Source organism: Brachyistius frenatus, unplaced genomic scaffold, assembly GCF_029030835.1.
Source record: "Brachyistius frenatus isolate BFR_SWC_R1_liver_20210118 unplaced genomic scaffold, ASM2903083v1 Contig_27, whole genome shotgun sequence".
NCBI classification, from domain to species: domain Eukaryota; kingdom Metazoa; phylum Chordata; class Actinopteri; family Embiotocidae; genus Brachyistius; species Brachyistius frenatus.
In genome coordinates this window covers 2,663,742-2,680,000 of record NW_027210626.1, presented here as the reverse complement: position 1 = coordinate 2,680,000, position 16,259 = coordinate 2,663,742, and the positions used below count along the sequence as shown (strand labels likewise).

The following is a 16,259-nucleotide window of genomic DNA, read 5'->3' as shown; positions in this document are numbered from 1 at the left end:
TTCTTTCTTTTGTCTATACAATTTAACAGAAAAGATGTTCATTACATTGTATTTTCCCAGAGATTGAGGTGACACTCAAACTGTGTGTTTGATTTGGCTATTGATCCCTTATTTTAGAGATACTAAATTTAGTATCATATAGGAAAAACATCAAATTCTTACACTTGGGAAGCCAAAACCAGCAAATGTTTGGCAGTTAGAACTATGAATCAACTTTCTGTTTGGTCACATCAACTTAACGAGGTGGGTCTCTTTGTACTTATTTACCCTGAATTCTGTTTTTACAATTTCTGACAAAATGTATATAACTTATTCATAAATAGGGCTTTAGTTACAATTCAATTGTGTAAAAATGTACAAGACTATATTTAGCCCCAGGAACGTCCCTATTTTGTGTCGAGCTGCAGTGAGTGGCTCATCTTTCCTTGGTGTCACTCTTCCATGTTCATGTAAATCTACTGGAACAAAGAAATTATGGTTAATAGAGAAATCAGTCATTTTTTGCAAGAGACAAAATCTTTGGTAAGCAGTGGTAATGTCAGTTTACTTTTTGTCGCTTAATTGATCTACAAATTTATAAATCTCTAATTATAAATTTCCCTACTTGCCACCGGGCTTTTTCTTTTGGACTTTATTACACTGAACAGAGGTTTATTTTGTTTCTGTTTCCTGTCAGTTTACGTGGTTTAACAGGTGAATAGCCTCAGATCACATGAGTTTAAGACAACACACAGAGGGTGACTGACCCACTATACGTCACATGTAGTTCATCTCAATCCACAGACACGGACGAGCTCATCTATTGTGTGTTGGTGTTTGCTCGAGTGTGTGTGTGTAGGTTCATTAAAGTGTGTGCTCCCAAGCAATGATTAGCTTAATTACATGCAGGTGTTCAATGAAACTTACCGCCACAGGGTGAATAGGTCACTAATTTCTAAAATGAAATATTAATGTGCACGGAGAGGAGGGTGATAAACCCGGTGGGACCGCTGTAGTACTCTTACCAGTGTTTTCTTCCACATCAAAGGTAACCCTACCCAGCGTCGCCTCTGCTTTCTTTCAACTACAGGCTTTTCACAAAGTGATTTTGAGGTGAAACTTGCAGCAGAATTACAGCAATCAGAGGTTAGAGAGGCTGGCAGGCGTGATCTGGCTGTCCATGTTTTTGTGCGGTTACAGCCGCCATCCAACATTGTTGTTGATCTCTGTTGTTCTACTGTGGTCTTTTTAAAGTTGTAACAAGCCTTAACTGTAAAGCTGCGGTTGCCCTACATCGGAACAGAAGCTTTCTCTCCATCTTCTGTAACTTGACCTGCGTGAACGTGTAGTAACAGGGTAACGAGCCCTCTTCATGGTAGCTTTACACCGTATGTGTGCGTGTGTGCGTGTGTGCGCGTGTGTGCGTGTGTGTGTGTGTGTGTGTGTGTGTGTGTGTGTGTGTGTGTGTGTGTGTGTGTGTGTGTGTGTGTGAGATCGGTATGTGGGAAGGTGGGGGGCAGGGGTCTGCTTTGACACCCTAATCCTGCAGCCTAGCTTGGCTTTGTAGAGACCTTCGCTGGGAGGAGAGAGAAGAAGGGAGGGATGGAAAGAGCCAGAGAGAGTGAGAGGGGGGGGGGGGAAGGGGTGGGATGTCAGGGGCAGTCGATGGAGGAGGAGGAGGCGGAGGAGGAGGAGAAGAAGGGGGGTTGAGAGAGGGCGAGAGGGTGGGGAGCGATAGGAAGGCAGAATGAGGGAGATGGGGTTTGTTCATTCTGCTGCTCTTTCTATGAAAGGAAACAAAGGATGCTGAAGGGCCTGACTTCTGACAGCAGGACTTCTCAGAGTTGGCCTGTTAGCCAGTATTAGCTACTTAGCCTCCGCTGACCTGACTGCCTGTGTAGCGCCGCTGGCCTCTTCTTCTGCTGTCCCTCCGTCTGTCCTCACTCTGAGCTGAAGACGTCTCACCGCTGCTCTGCATGCTCCTCTGCATGCTCCTCTGGCTTCTGCATGTGAGTGACTCGGCCTGCCTGTTGTGTGTGTGTGTGTGTGTGTGTGTGTGTGTGTGTGTGTGTGTGTGTGTGTGTGTGTGTGTAAAACAGTTTAATAAGAGTCTGCTTGTGGACACCACTCACTATCGTTTTACTTTTTCTGCAGCCTGCACAGTGATTTTTAGACAGACTCATAAGGTAAACATGTGGTTGAGTTTGTCATGCTCCTTCTCCATCCATCCTTCTTTTTGTCTCCTATTCGTGTCTGTGCTCTTTTTTTTCTCAGCAGTTACAGGCACGTTTTCAAAACCTAGATATGTAAAGATCTAAGAAGCACATGCGTACGTGAGCATTTTATCATGCGATGATGCTCACTTTGGATCCTCACAGAAACAATCCCCTGCAAATATGCAGTGGAGAAATGACCAGATTTAAACTGTCTGTCAGGGGCAAAGCTTTAATCCAAATTTGTAAAACTGACATTTGTATGCGGGAGAGCTAATGCTAAATGACAGCTGGCCGCATCTGCCTTTGCTGGAATCAACACACAAGTCTAGAGAGCAAATGCTGCCCTGCCTAAATATTTAGTTGCGGTTTTCTGTGGCTGAAGGGCAGACAGCCTGATTGCTGGCTTGGCAGCAGCGTTGGCACATTGTGGGTCAGACTGGCAGAGGAACTGACAGGATGGATGGGTGGGGCCACATCTCTGCTGTCGGCCCCTTAAGAAGAGAGGGTGGCAGTGTGTTGCAGGCGTGAGAGGCTTGAAGGCTGTTGACTGGACGATATGGACAGTTGTGTTGCTCTAATTGTCACAGCAGATGTTTATTGACATGTTTGATAAAGACTTATGTGTCTTCGGTTCTGGAAGAGATTTTGGTAAACCTCGATTCGTCCTGTTTTTTTTTTATTTTTTTTTTTTACTTTTGACCAAAAATTATGTCAACAACAATTTTTAAACCAAGAATGTCAAAACTCTGATTTCCACCTCCTTACATGTGAAAATTTGCTGTTTTATATTATTATAAAAATTATTAGATGCATAGAAATACAATTCAAACAATTATGAAACCTACATCTTAATATGAGTAAATTAAAACAATACAGATTTAATGTTAAATTATCGTCTAGTCCTCGTGCTGCTTACTGTGGGAGACTCATAGCTTGGCAGGCACACAGACGGTCTGCCGGCTACATACACACACACACACACACACACACACACACACACACACACACACACACACACACACACACACACACACACACACACACACACACACACACACACACACACACACACACACACACACACACACACACACACATTTTTGCACACACACAGGCTGTGAATGTGCATTCAGTTTTTTTTAATAGGAAACCAGCAGGAGAGGGCACACAGATGCAGGGCTCGAGTCCACTGCAGTCTGATTGTCAAGCCCTCGCTGCTTCTGTTTATATGCACGTGTTCCTTCGCATGCACACGCATGTGATGCTGAGGGAGAAAAGTCGAGAGCAAGAGTTGACATCCCTGTCGAGCACGTGTGTGACCATGTGAATGTATACACCATGTCCTGTCACTGATTCCTTTTCACTCTTCTCGTTAAAGTAAGCCAGTGTTTCATTATCTGTGCTCAATGTGTTTGTGCTGGCTTGTAGAGGAATGTGCTGCCTTTCAGTATCTCCCTGATGGAAGAGCTCCGTCTGGGGAGATGCAAGGTAATTCTCTAATGGGCTTCATTGGAGGAGCAGCTTCAGTCAGGAGCCATCAGTCAATTATAGTCAATAAGACAAAGCAGAGGACGGCGGGCTCTCTTGTTGTCACTGTTTTGGGTCTCGCAAGATTTACCATCTCTTTTTCCAAATTGGATGGAGGGTCGGGTGAGGGGAATCTTTACGGTAACAACATTGGATTGTGTGCCGGAAGAAATAGTCTCCAGGAAATACGATTTTGTCAGTTCAAATGAATGGAGACTGTTGTCATAAGACTAGAATTTATACGCCCAGATAATGTGGACATTGGACATGATATCCTTCTGTTGATTTTATTTTCACTCTTTCGCAAGATGCTGCTGAAGGTAACTAAAAAGAGAAAGTGTCTGCAGGTCAGAAGATGACAGGAACGCTCGGTATGTTTGGACAGCGAGCCCTCAAGGGTTGAGATGAAGGTGAAGAGGTTAGAGTGGCGGGATGGAGAGAACAAAAGAGCGTGGTGTTGATGAAGGTGGATGCTGGTTGATAAAAGAAAGCTGAGCCCCTTATCCTCCAACCACCATCCTCTCTCTCACTGTTCCCTCCTACGCTTTTGTTCATCTCCTGTTTTGACGCATTCATTCTTGGTTTTTATTCACTCTCCCCTCCATCCTTCCCCCTCCTTGTTTGGAGGAAGTACTTTTTTCTTTACAGCTCAATTACATGGCTCAGCCTGGAGTGAGTGCAGAAGGTTGAAAGGGGTCAAATGAAGTGTTTCCCTCTGCTGTAAATATACTGCAACCTCCAGCTCATCTTTTGCGACTGTGCAATTTAGCATAGGTGCTAGGCCTCTTTCGATCCATCTTTCCATTTGTCTCTTCCCTCTGTCCCACCATCCTCTCCCCCCTCTGGTATTCCCCAGGCAGCAGGCCACATATTGACCTTTGAATCATCCCAATTTTCTCCTTTGGAGCTCGAACAGAGAGGAGAAATAGAGTGTTTGTCTGTGAATAATGCACACATGCGGTATACGTGCAAACAAATGCAAACTCACTCGTTCCTACACACTTAGGCGGGAAATATTGAAATCCTTGTTTTGTTTGTTAAGATTCAGGGTAACGGTCATTGTTTACCTTTGAATGGCTGAGTCCATCCCTCCATATTTAATGACTAAGCTGTTTGTTCTCATATCAAAAGATGAGCTTCACAGAGACATAGCTTGATGGATCAGTGTGGGGCTGCCCGGCCACCGAGGCCTGCTAGCCTGAATTCGGAGCCCGCCGCAGAGAATAGCCCTCCATTGTGTGCTTGTCAAGCTGGTTGGCTGCTGTGGTGTGCAAACTCAGACACGCTGGCACGCACACAGACATGTACTGATGTACACACATACTTACACACACATAAACAGAGAGCTTATCACCAGAAAGAGTCAGTGTCAGGTCAGCCGACTCGGCCTGTGGACAGCGCTGCATTGTTGTGAGCCTCCATCTCTCCTGGACATTTAACAGTGCATTCACTTGTTACTGGTGACTCAGGACCAGCGGGCAGCGCGGCAACCAGTGGGACCAACAACACCTGCCTTCACACTGGTACACTGTTGTGTTCGAGAGGCTTGAAGAACAGGCAAAGACAGTCACACGAATATTTTGTTCAAGCGAATTTGGAAACATATATCATCAAGTGACATGTCTAAATTAGAAAATATATATCAACGTGAACCGCCAAAAGGACACACTGTATGATGGGAAAGGTCAAATGGAAAGTTGAATTAAAGATTGCATGTGCACAGTCTACCTTCAAGGAATTAACACTTCAAAAGGAGCATGGAGATAAAGTATTCCCTGGGGAAGGGCGACAAAATGGGATCACGTGTGGAGACATTTAATCAGGGTTTTGTGTTCAGATAGCTCTATTGAACACGATTGCTTTTTCACTTGACCTCCACCCCCGTGACCCCCCGCTGAGAGCTTGAAGAGATGAATGTAAAGGGCACAGCGTGATTTCTATTCAGCTGGTGGAAAGTGACACTGAGATCCCGCGTTGACTTGTGTGAGCGTTTCAAGCTTCCTTCCAAAACAACGTTGCGTCGAGTGGCTGTTTGACTTTGACACTCCTGACAGTCTGGATGTCTGTCTGGCGTATTTTCCACGCGGCCCCTCGGTCTCTCACAGCTCTGCTGCCTGTCCTGTTTGTTTACATCCATCTTTAGAGGTGTGGGAGAGGAGCATAGTTGTGTACTCGAGGTTTGTGTTTCAGAGAGGGCTGACCGACAGCCCTCTCTGAGCGAATCAATACGCCTTTTGTGAGCAAAAAAAAAAAGTCTCCAGCCTCAGCATGGCCTGCAGCAGTGTCTATAGAGCAGCACAATGACATCTTACAGCCACAGATCATCCACAAGCAGCCAAACCTCAGAGACCTTCTTCTCTGTGTTTCGACCTCACGTGGACAGAAATGTGTTGCAACGTTTTTGGCATTTTGGTGATGCTGTCATTTACTGATGAGCTCGTTTGTTCTACGTTTGTTTACAATACTGAGACACTGTATTTTACTCATTTCTTTCTTCTTGGAAAAAGGCAGTGAAGGCCACTTAGTGAAACAATCCACACTGTGACAGCTAAAATTATAGTGCCGTTTACTGTTTCTCTTAGTTCCTAAAAAATCTGCAGCTACCAGGATCATATGGTGATGCTCATAACACTACTTTTGACATGTGATGACAATGAAGATGAGGAATTTTTCTAATATTATTACTGCGTCATGCATGATACTTGGATTACCCAGATCCAGGTCACACCAAGCTGTTTCATCATTTTCTTTAATGTGACTTCATCCTCTTCGATCACCAACAAACATCCGATACAGAAACTGTGCCAGTGTTGTGTATTTAGATTTTATTAGAGTTTCTTTGGCATTCATTGTTATTATTTGTATCTCTATTTAAACAGCTGACCGCTGGCTATCCTCAGTGAGTCTACGTTACACCTCACCAAGTCCAGTGACAAAGAGCAGAGATGAGATACAGTTCCGTGCAAAAGTTGAGGTGTGTAGACCCCTTCCTGCAGAACCAGCAGGTGTTTTGTTGGTCCCAAATCCAGCACACACAGCCTGACAAGGACCCCCAATATTGTAAAACATCATCACGGTGTTATTCAGTTATTCAGGCCTCACTATATTTAAAGAGTTATAATATTACTCAGCCTTCACCTTCTCTCTTTGACCGCCCGTCTGGATCCTTACCTCTCGGTCTCCCTCTGCTCTCATTCATCTCTTCTTTCATGTATTGTACTTAAATTCAAGGCATGGAAAAACGTACTCGTTGCCATTCTTTTCAAATATGACTATTAAATAACATGCAGCTCGACCCTTTTGAACATACTGCCTTTTAATTATGTGTGGGGAGACATCTGAGGCGGATTCAATTCATGCTGACTGCAGTATTTTTACTTTTGGTGAAAACACCGAAGGGGAAAATATTCCAGACGCACCAGACAAATGGTCTTTTAAACGCTCCTTCTTCAGCTGATGCCATCATTCAAGTATTCAGAGGAAATTCTCCAGACTATCATCAGTGTGATTTTTTTTTTTTTTAATTTCATGCTGTGTGAATATCAGTGTCCCTTCCTGTGTGTGTGTGTGCGTGTGTGCGTGTGTGCGTGTTTGAGAGAGACATCTAGTTGGTAGGAGCTGGTCGTCTGTTAACCCCACCTGCATCTGGTGACCCGTGGTGCCAGTGTAACCAGCCTGGCATTGTGAGCCTGAGCCACTTGGGCACACACACACACACACACACACACACACACACACACACACACACACACACACACACACACACACACACACACACACACACACACACACACACACACACACACAACGCTGTGGCACGGCTGAGCTAATGACTCATCTCTCTGCCCCCCCCCTGCCTTCTCTCTCTCTGTCTCTCTCTGTCTGTCTGTTCCTCTCTTCCTCTGTCTCTGTCTGTGCAGGGGACATCACTCAGAAGGGCTATGAGAAGAAAAGAGGCAAGCTGTTGGCACCGTACATCCCACAGATTCAAGGTAAGACTCAGGCCCGGAGGAAATTCTTTGTCCAGAACAGGTTTTTATCTCGGAGCTCTGGCTGCATGTTAGCCTAGCAGTTAGCTTAGCATCCTTGCAGGAGTAAAGAGAGTGAGATAAAGCATCATAAAGTTGAGAAAGATTATTACAGGAGAATCTTTTTTCAAGTATGTGCAACACATTTGACTTTTATAATTAAACAGCCCACATCATAGTTTTCAGAGATGTGACAAAGAAAGAGAAAAGTCATCCAAAGGCAGAGTCAACAAAATTAGAAATGAAAATCTTAAAACACAAACAAACAGCATGACAACAGCCCAAAATTTTTTTCAGAAGTAAAATATTTTGAGTTGCGTAAACTTTGTATTTAGTAGATGGAACATCACGTGGTGGTAAAGTTGTCATGAAGGATACTGCTGGGGACTATAACACATTTATACTTAGATTTGTCTGCTGGAGTGTCCTTCGTTCTTCAGTCGGGTCCTTAACGTTGGCCCTGTAGCCCTTGTGTCTGTTATTATTACTACAGCTCTCTATCAGCCACATGTCATTGGTAAGAAAAATGAAAATAGGAGCGAGAAAATATGAGAGAAGGAAGGCATGATCGAGATTGTGAAGGTTTGTCTGTGCTCGGTTGGTGATTGGTGTAGACTTGGTCCACAAGTGTGTCCGTAGATCCCCGTTTTAATATATTTGAAGTGTTTTTCATGCTGCTCTCCTAATGCTGATGCTACGCTCTTGACAGGAAGTGATTATGATTTTTATCTGTCTTACAGAATACTAATTATTTAAAGCAGTGTTTTTTGTTTTTTTGCCAGACTTGCGCATATGTGCTTCCCACACTGTGTCGGGCGGTGGGTGTTTGAGAAGGGAGCTATTCATTCTGAAAGACAGAGATGTGTAGTCCTCCGTCTATCCTGTTTGACTGTGTAGGGGGTTGCATATATATTTATGTATCTATGAAGTGTATTTTTAGCCCCAGTTGTGCAGTCAGTCGATCCGAGCCGCTCCTGGCGGCCTATGAATCGAGGCGGTTTGTGGTGAAGCCCAAAGAGGAATCGCAGTCTGTACGCTTCATGCTTCTGCGTCCTCTATCGGCTGTCCACATCAGCCTCTGGTTTGGCCTGATCTCACAACACCGGGCCCAAGTGGAAACCAGAGTCTGGTGTGGGCAGCTCGCTAGAACCTTTCCGCTGGAGTTAGCAGGACTGTTATTTAGCTTGGGTGGATCGTCTCCTTCATCCTCTGGCTTCCTTTCACTCTCTTTATCATGGACTCATTTCGTTGTATCAGTCACTGTTTGATCCTTTCAGTCTGAACCCCACATAAAGGAAGTGATAGATGTAGAGCAGGAGTGGACAGGCTGTGGAGCAGGTGAGATTCTTTGAAGACTACACATGCTTCTAGTGGGATGAACAGAAGTGTTTGGATTTAATGACAACTCCATCCAGTGTGATGAATCAGCGGGTTCGGGTTTAACAGCTGCAGGGTTATGGGCTTTTTCTGACCTCCATACGAAATTTCATGAGTCGTTTTGCTGCCTCATATTTCACTGTTGTCATACAGTGTTTATATTGCAGTGTTAAGGCCTTACTGGGATGGCTGTCAGTGTTGCTCTTCTGTTACAGTAAATACATTTGGATAATTTTCTTGATTGGCATGTGAATGATCATTTAGTTTTCTTAAATTAAATCCTGTTGAGGAACGTTTGTACCTCTTTAGTTAGAAGATAGTTATGTAATTTGCCCAGTCCTCAGTGATTGGTCTTATTTTTTTATTTTCATTGACTATGAAAGCAGTCCCAGCTCTTTCAGTCATTCATGTAGGGCATGAGTGAAATTTCATTCAAATCAATATTATTTCTGTGTCTGATTCATAAAACTCAAAGCGTATTTGTTCTCTAGGAAGTGAAACATGTGCGTGTCATCAGCCACCATGCGGGTAGGTAAGCACTGGCATCAGATAGGTGGTAAAACTTCATCAGGGCCCGCTGTGAACCAATAACGACATCTGCTGTGACGGAGCGTGCCTCTGATTGGCTCAGGGTGGTGTGTATCGAGGGTGTTCTGCCCAGCAACCGGGTCTGGTGTCCTGGCTTGTTTTATAGACCCATTTCCTCCGGCAGCTGAGGAAAGGCCGTTGTGTGACTGGACTGTCGGAGCGATATATTATACAGCATATATTAATGTGTCTGTCCATCCTCAGGGGATGTGATGTGTGTGTGCGTCCATGCGTGTGTCAGACGCCTTGCAGTGTGTGTCCTTAAATGCCCTCAAGCCTTTTTTTTTGTGTGTGTGTGATATTAAAAACTCACAATGTTTTGTTGATTTGAAGTGTGTGAATGTTGTTCAGCATTGCAGTGCGCGAGCTGCTGCTGTCTGAGAGTTGCTGACAGTGTGGAGCTCACTGATCCCCACTAAGCTGCTGATGAAAAGCGGGCCGAGCTGATAGCTGGCCGGCCGGCCGGCTGGCTGGGTGTCTGACGGGTCAGCCAGCTCCATCCAGCATCTGAATTTTGTAGGTCTCTGTCCCCGACAACGTGTTTGCATAATTGGTAAACAAGCAACAGCCCCCAGTCTGTGGTTCACTGGGTCAGGTTAGAAGAGGCGGCAACACCAGAACAACTTCAAAACTGTCAACGGACTGGCCATGAATGTTTTATTTGGGTCCCATTCGAGGATTTGGAGTCCTGCTTCAATATGGCTACACTTCAAGGCATATTTGTTTTCATTTAATCTTAATCAAGGTACTGTTATTTTAATGGAATCCGTTCATATTAGGCCACTTATTCAGCCACAATTTAGAAACTACACACAGTAATTATATATTTTATTAGTTTTTGTTTATATACAAAACAGTCCATCACTAGCTGATGATAGGATAACACCGGGTTCAGATCTGACTCCCACTGGTTGGTCAGAGAGAGACGACTAGCAAAAGAAAAGTCATGATTTGGCTTTCCGTTTTGTTTAGCTGTGTTTTTTGTAACCTGGGATGTTAGTTTCTTAGTTGTGATCCTTCTTTGTAACACGAAAAGCATCCCGTATGTAGTGCCTTGCTGAGCTGCTGCTTTAACAGTTTACAAATAATGCAGTATTTAGGTCTCAGAAACTCGACAGTTTTGCTGAAATACATGTAACTTAAGTGCAGGTGGAAAACTGGCAGGAGTCAGTGGAAACATGGTAGCTAGTTTTTTTTTAAATTGTTTATCAAGACAGAGCTACAGATCCGCAGAGGCATCTTTCTAAATGTTTCCTCCTGGTTGTCTTACAGTCAGGAAAATGTAATTATAAAACTGTTGGATGTGGTGTTATAGCACAGCTTCTGTTGCCTTCTCAGACTCCTGCCCCATTGTGTTTGATGTTGTCCTTCAGCTCCACTTAACATAACTGCAAAGACCTGTCATTACTTAGTACGAAAATACAGACAAGCTGCCAGCGATATTTCTTTAATGTGTTCAGATGACATTATTTGTGTGTGCTTTTAAAGTTTTAACCTGCAGAAAAGCATTTATTATAACATAATAGGGAGGAACTTGACGATTTGTTCCCCCGCCTCTCCCTCAAGGTCAGAAGGTTCATAAGGATCCAACTTTCATTGTGCAGCAAAATTCAAATTCATCTTATTTAGTCACATCCTCAGTGTAATGGCATAAAGGCTCATCAGAATTCTTTCTTAAGTTTCTCCTGAGTGTTTCTACTTCTCACATACTTCAAATGCATCACCACGACAGCTTCAGCGAAAGAAGCGAAGCCAATGGTAGGAAGATTTCCAACGGAGCTTGTATTGTGACCTTCCTTCAGGCGGTAGTCTCGGGTTTCCCCTCTGATGATAACCACCAGTTAGTTAATGAAGCTCAAATGAGGATTGCATAAGCTGAAGGATGAATCACTGCCTGCGTCACGCAGTGCACAGCGAGGCTGACAAGTTTGAGAGTTTGATAATTTTAGAACGCTCCACTTAGAAGATGTTGTCTTTTTGACATTTATGGTGCTTAATCACCTCCTCTCGGTTACGTTTGTGTAATTTGCATTTGCTTCCCTTTGGAAAGCTCGGCGGCAGCTGGAAAACTGTGCGAGAGGCTAGATTAATTAAAGTGAATACATTCTCAACTCCAAGCTACTGTATTCAAAGAAAGCAGCCTAAATTCGGATTAACATTAAGCTCGTGGATACTTGATCAAGTCGAGCAGTATTCGGCACCATTGCTCGACGTCCAAGACGCGTTCCGCAAAGTCTTTGTTTGCTCATATTTCAGACATTTATATTGAGGCATTTTAGCATTAGAGAAGGATCTACGTTTTTTTCCCCTTGTGTAAAGTCTCCTCTCCCTGCCTTGGTCTTGTTTCTCTGCAGGTGTAGATCCATCTCTGCAAATTGACAACAGGATCCAGGCCTCCTCCCAAGCTGTACTTCCCGGTTCCAAACACAACAAGTCCCGGGCAGCCAACACTCGGGATGAACGCTTCAGATCTGGTAATAATTTGTCTGTGCCGACAAAAAGTTATAAATATCTGGTGTTTTTTCTTCTATGCTGCAGCTAAACTGTGTTGATGTGTTTTCTTAGATCTGCACACAGAAGCCGTCCAAGCAGCTTTGGCAAAGTACAAAGAGAGGAAGATGCCCATGCCCTCCAAGAGACGATCTGTGCTAGTTCAGTCTTCTGTCGAGGCATGCACCCCGCCAGGTGAGACCCCTGTTCTTATACATCTGTGTCCCCCTATATCAGACTTTATGGTGTGTGCATACAGCCGAGGTTTATGTTCTCATCGGGTTGTTAGTTTGGTTCATATAATCCCATGAGCATCGGAGCGCAGGATGCTGACATTCTGTTGTGTCCAGTGATCGAAAATGATGTCGCCAAACGTGCTACTGGAAAGAAAATGTGCCGTTTGATGAATGTGTCCATTCTTTGTGACAATAAAGGACTCACTTCTCACCGTTGTGTTCCCATGCAGACCTTCCCACATGAGTTGCATAATAGATGCATAATCAGATTTTTAACATGGTCTCAAAATGCCGACGTTTTGCCTGCTTTTATAAAAGTTTATATTGTGTGGGCCTGTTCATTTGAATTTCAGTCATTTTACTGCATTCTGCAGTTTATTTTTTACAAGAGTTTCAATGCCCCAAATGGCCCTTTTGTGTTTCTTTCAATCTCTCCGTAAGTAATCTGCGTAAGATTTGATAACAGTCGCTCAGACACTGCAGCGACTTTATCATTGGTGTATAAGGTGGGGGGCCTTAAAGCCTCAAGTCTTGGATAAAGAGAGAGGACACAGCGGTGGAGCAAGTAACCGGATTAAGAGCTCAGACATTGGGGTTTGAAAAGGAGAAAGAGAGGGACTCTTCATGGTTGTTTTGAGTTGCTCTGAGTGATTTACTGTAATCTACTTGGATAAGATGCATAGGTATGGCTGACAGACCCCAAACTTCACATATATTACATAGAAGATAGTCTTTGACTCTTTTAAAAGCTGCAGTTCTTGTCTAGTTTTTTCAGCATTTCATCTGAAATGTGATTTTAAAGGACCTCACAAGATTAGCAAAAGTTTATCAGGGACCATTAATGCAATAAAGCTATTAGTGATGTTTTTGGTCACTAATAGGACTTGGTGTTTTCCATTTCTTATCCTGTTTAAGTGGACAACTCAAATCTGAGCAAAACACTGTTTTCTTTTACTTCAAGACCTGTCATTCAATCAGCCATGAAGAGGCACCTAGAAAACATACGATGCATGCATGAAAGATAGATGGACCTAGCAGCTCGAATATGTTTGTTGTATAATAATGTAATAATCTGCTTCAGGCAGTAGGATTAAATGGATTTTCCATTGACGAGCCAGTGGAATTTAGATCAGGTTTTTAGCTAGTGAGCTGAAGTTTCATTAATATACCTGTCTTTGTTTGCTTTCATTGATGCATAATAATAACTGCGCTCTCAGCATATCTCTGCTCAGGTTTTCGCTCTTATATGTTTTAGTCTACGTCCAAATCTTCCATTACTACCTCTCTCTTTTGTCTTGTTTTTGTCTGTTTTTCTGTTACAAATCCTTCTTTTATTCTCTTTCCCATTCTTTCCAACGCTCTGTTTATACGTTGCATTTGTTCCCTGACCCTCTGTTTCCCTCTCCCCTGTGTAACTGTGTCAAGGTTACTAAGATAGGGAGAGAGGCAGGGGAATAACAAACAGAATCATAAATGTGAGATAACCCGCGTGAGTCCACCGGTTGTAAAGATATTAAGTTGGTTTGTTATAATCACACCTCCTCCTGCCTTCCTCTGACAGCCTCTGCAAAGCCAAGAGGAGGCTTAAGGAAAGTAACAGTGATTTAATAGTGTCTGTCGGAGGACTTTACTTGTAACTACATACTGTGTGTGATTAGTAGGATTAATTACATGAAGGCTCATTACTGTAGAGAACATCCATCAGGCATGTGCTGATCACACACAGTGTTAATCTCTGTTTTCTAAATCTCTCGCTCATCCTCTCAGTGGATTTACGATAGATTTTTCACTTTATTAAAGCTTTGTTTTGCTCAAAGTGCTCAAAGGCTTTGCTGGAATGTTTTTAAATGTGTGACTGAGTTTTGTAGTTTTCTTGGGAGCCGGTGAGGAAGAGCTGTTGTTTACATGGCTAGTAGTGAATAATGGGAGTTCACAAAATGTTTGACCTTTCCAAACTGTTTATAACTTGAGTCTTTCATTTTCTGAAATGGACGATGACTGATGATTGCCTTGCACTGAGTTCTCTGCAGAATAGTAATTTAAGACGAGCCTGCTGTTGTGTAACTTGAATGATCCTGACATTTCTGATGGCTTTGCCACATGAAGTGGACTCTGTTCATTTTGAATGATTCTCACACTGCTTTGAAGCTCTTCTTGTTTGGGCTATTTTTGATGGGACCAACTGCTCACAGTTGCCTCAAGGGAGAAGCAGTAAAACCATCAGTGGCCGGGTTTGAGTCCAAGTGAGAGTCCCTTCATCAAACACTACACTTAGTAAAGTTTTCTTTCACACCAACATTAAATGGGACATTTGATAAGGCCAAAGCGGTTTTGGCAGTGTTAGTAATGTGTGAATGTGCAGTATGTTTTTATTGTTGCCATTTTCTTGAAGTGTACCTGTATCAGTTGGGTAATATACACTGACACACTCAAAAGACAACTCACACTGTTTTTTTTACATTCATATTTTTTAAGACTGCAGCTCAGTATACCAGACACCTCATTCATTCTCCCTCTTTTTGTCATCTGCACATATGAAACACTCTGATTTGTGTGTTCGTCTGAAATGTAGTTGCCGTGTAGCCAGGTCTCAGTGTGGCAGTTTTCACAGCCGGTAAAATATCAATAACATACTCTGTACCAGTGAAGTAATAAACCATTTTATAATAAGCATCCAACAGCCTATTAACTTCCATCTTCATTGAAATCATCTTGCCATCCCACTGGCTTATATGTACTTTGTCCAGTATGTATAAGTAAAATAATCTATCATCTGCATATGGTCTGAGGAAGTTTTCCTTTGGCATGTTTTGCCATCTTGTTTTCATCCCCATTGTCTTGTCCACTGTTATGACGCTGCCCTGTCTTGACCTGTCGAACACAGACACCTCCTCAGCGTCGGAAGACGAGGGCTCGCTGCGCCGGCAGGGACGGCTGGCCACCTCCACGCCCTTCCAGGGCCACGGCCACCCAGCCGTTGAGCACTGGTTTAACCGTGTCATCCAGGGTTCGTCCACCTCATCCTCCGCGTCATCCACCTCATCCCACCCGGGAGGGAGATCCGTCACCACCACCAACACCACTGCCCACGCGGCCCTCAACGCCAACGCCGCAGCTACCGCACTGGCCGACCTCATGGCACACACCCAGCTAGGTCAGTGACACACACAGTCTCACATGGCATCACATCTGGTATGTTTAATTACTATTTTAGTTGATTGTGCTTCACAGGGGTAAAAACGTTTTGCTCAGCATTGCTCAAACACCTTTTACCTCACTCATCCTGGAATAAGAGGTGTAGGTTATGATTTCAGTTTCGTTAAATCAACCATAACAATACATTCAAACGCAGTTGTTGAACAAGCCTGCAGAACCCTCTTCTCAGCTGTATGGATTTAAGCTCCTCCATCTATAATATATACTGTAGACACGTGCATACAGGAACGCTGACGTGTAGCCATGAATCAGAGTCTGAAGACAGATTTTATACCTTTCAATTGTCTGAGATTTGTCTTTCAGCAGAAGTTTGGTGAACCTTGGCAGTCAGAATTTCTGTCATATCAAAGGCAACATCTTAACCTGTATAATGTCGTGCCGACTGTTTCTCTACAGCGGGTAGTTTAATCGCAGACAGACAGCATTGTCCGACACATCTATTATCCTCCGAGGCCTTATCTCCAGATGCACAAAAGCACTCGATGATGGCAAGACAAAAGGACGCATCGACAGAGTTTGAATTCACGTCTTTCTAATTAGTCGTCGCCGTCTGCCGTCTCACTGTCGTTCAGTCACGTTAAAAAGCTCGCAGCCACATCTCT

General features: G+C 43.6%; 1 protein-coding gene across 7 annotated transcripts in view; it reads left to right on the top strand.

The window, feature by feature from the left end:
• The window catches only part of dip2a (disco-interacting protein 2 homolog A), an 81,494-nt gene that overhangs the window by 39,763 nt on the left and 25,472 nt on the right, over positions 1–16,259 (top strand). For all 7 annotated transcript variants that reach the window (XM_069698594.1, XM_069698592.1, XM_069698591.1 and 4 more), the window contains exons 2-5: positions 7,643–7,714; positions 12,070–12,189; positions 12,281–12,400; positions 15,326–15,595. In XM_069698594.1, coding sequence (XP_069554695.1) covers positions 7,643–7,714; positions 12,070–12,189; positions 12,281–12,400; positions 15,326–15,595 — 582 coding nt within the window. The remainder of the gene's footprint in view (positions 1–7,642; positions 7,715–12,069; positions 12,190–12,280; positions 12,401–15,325; positions 15,596–16,259) is intronic.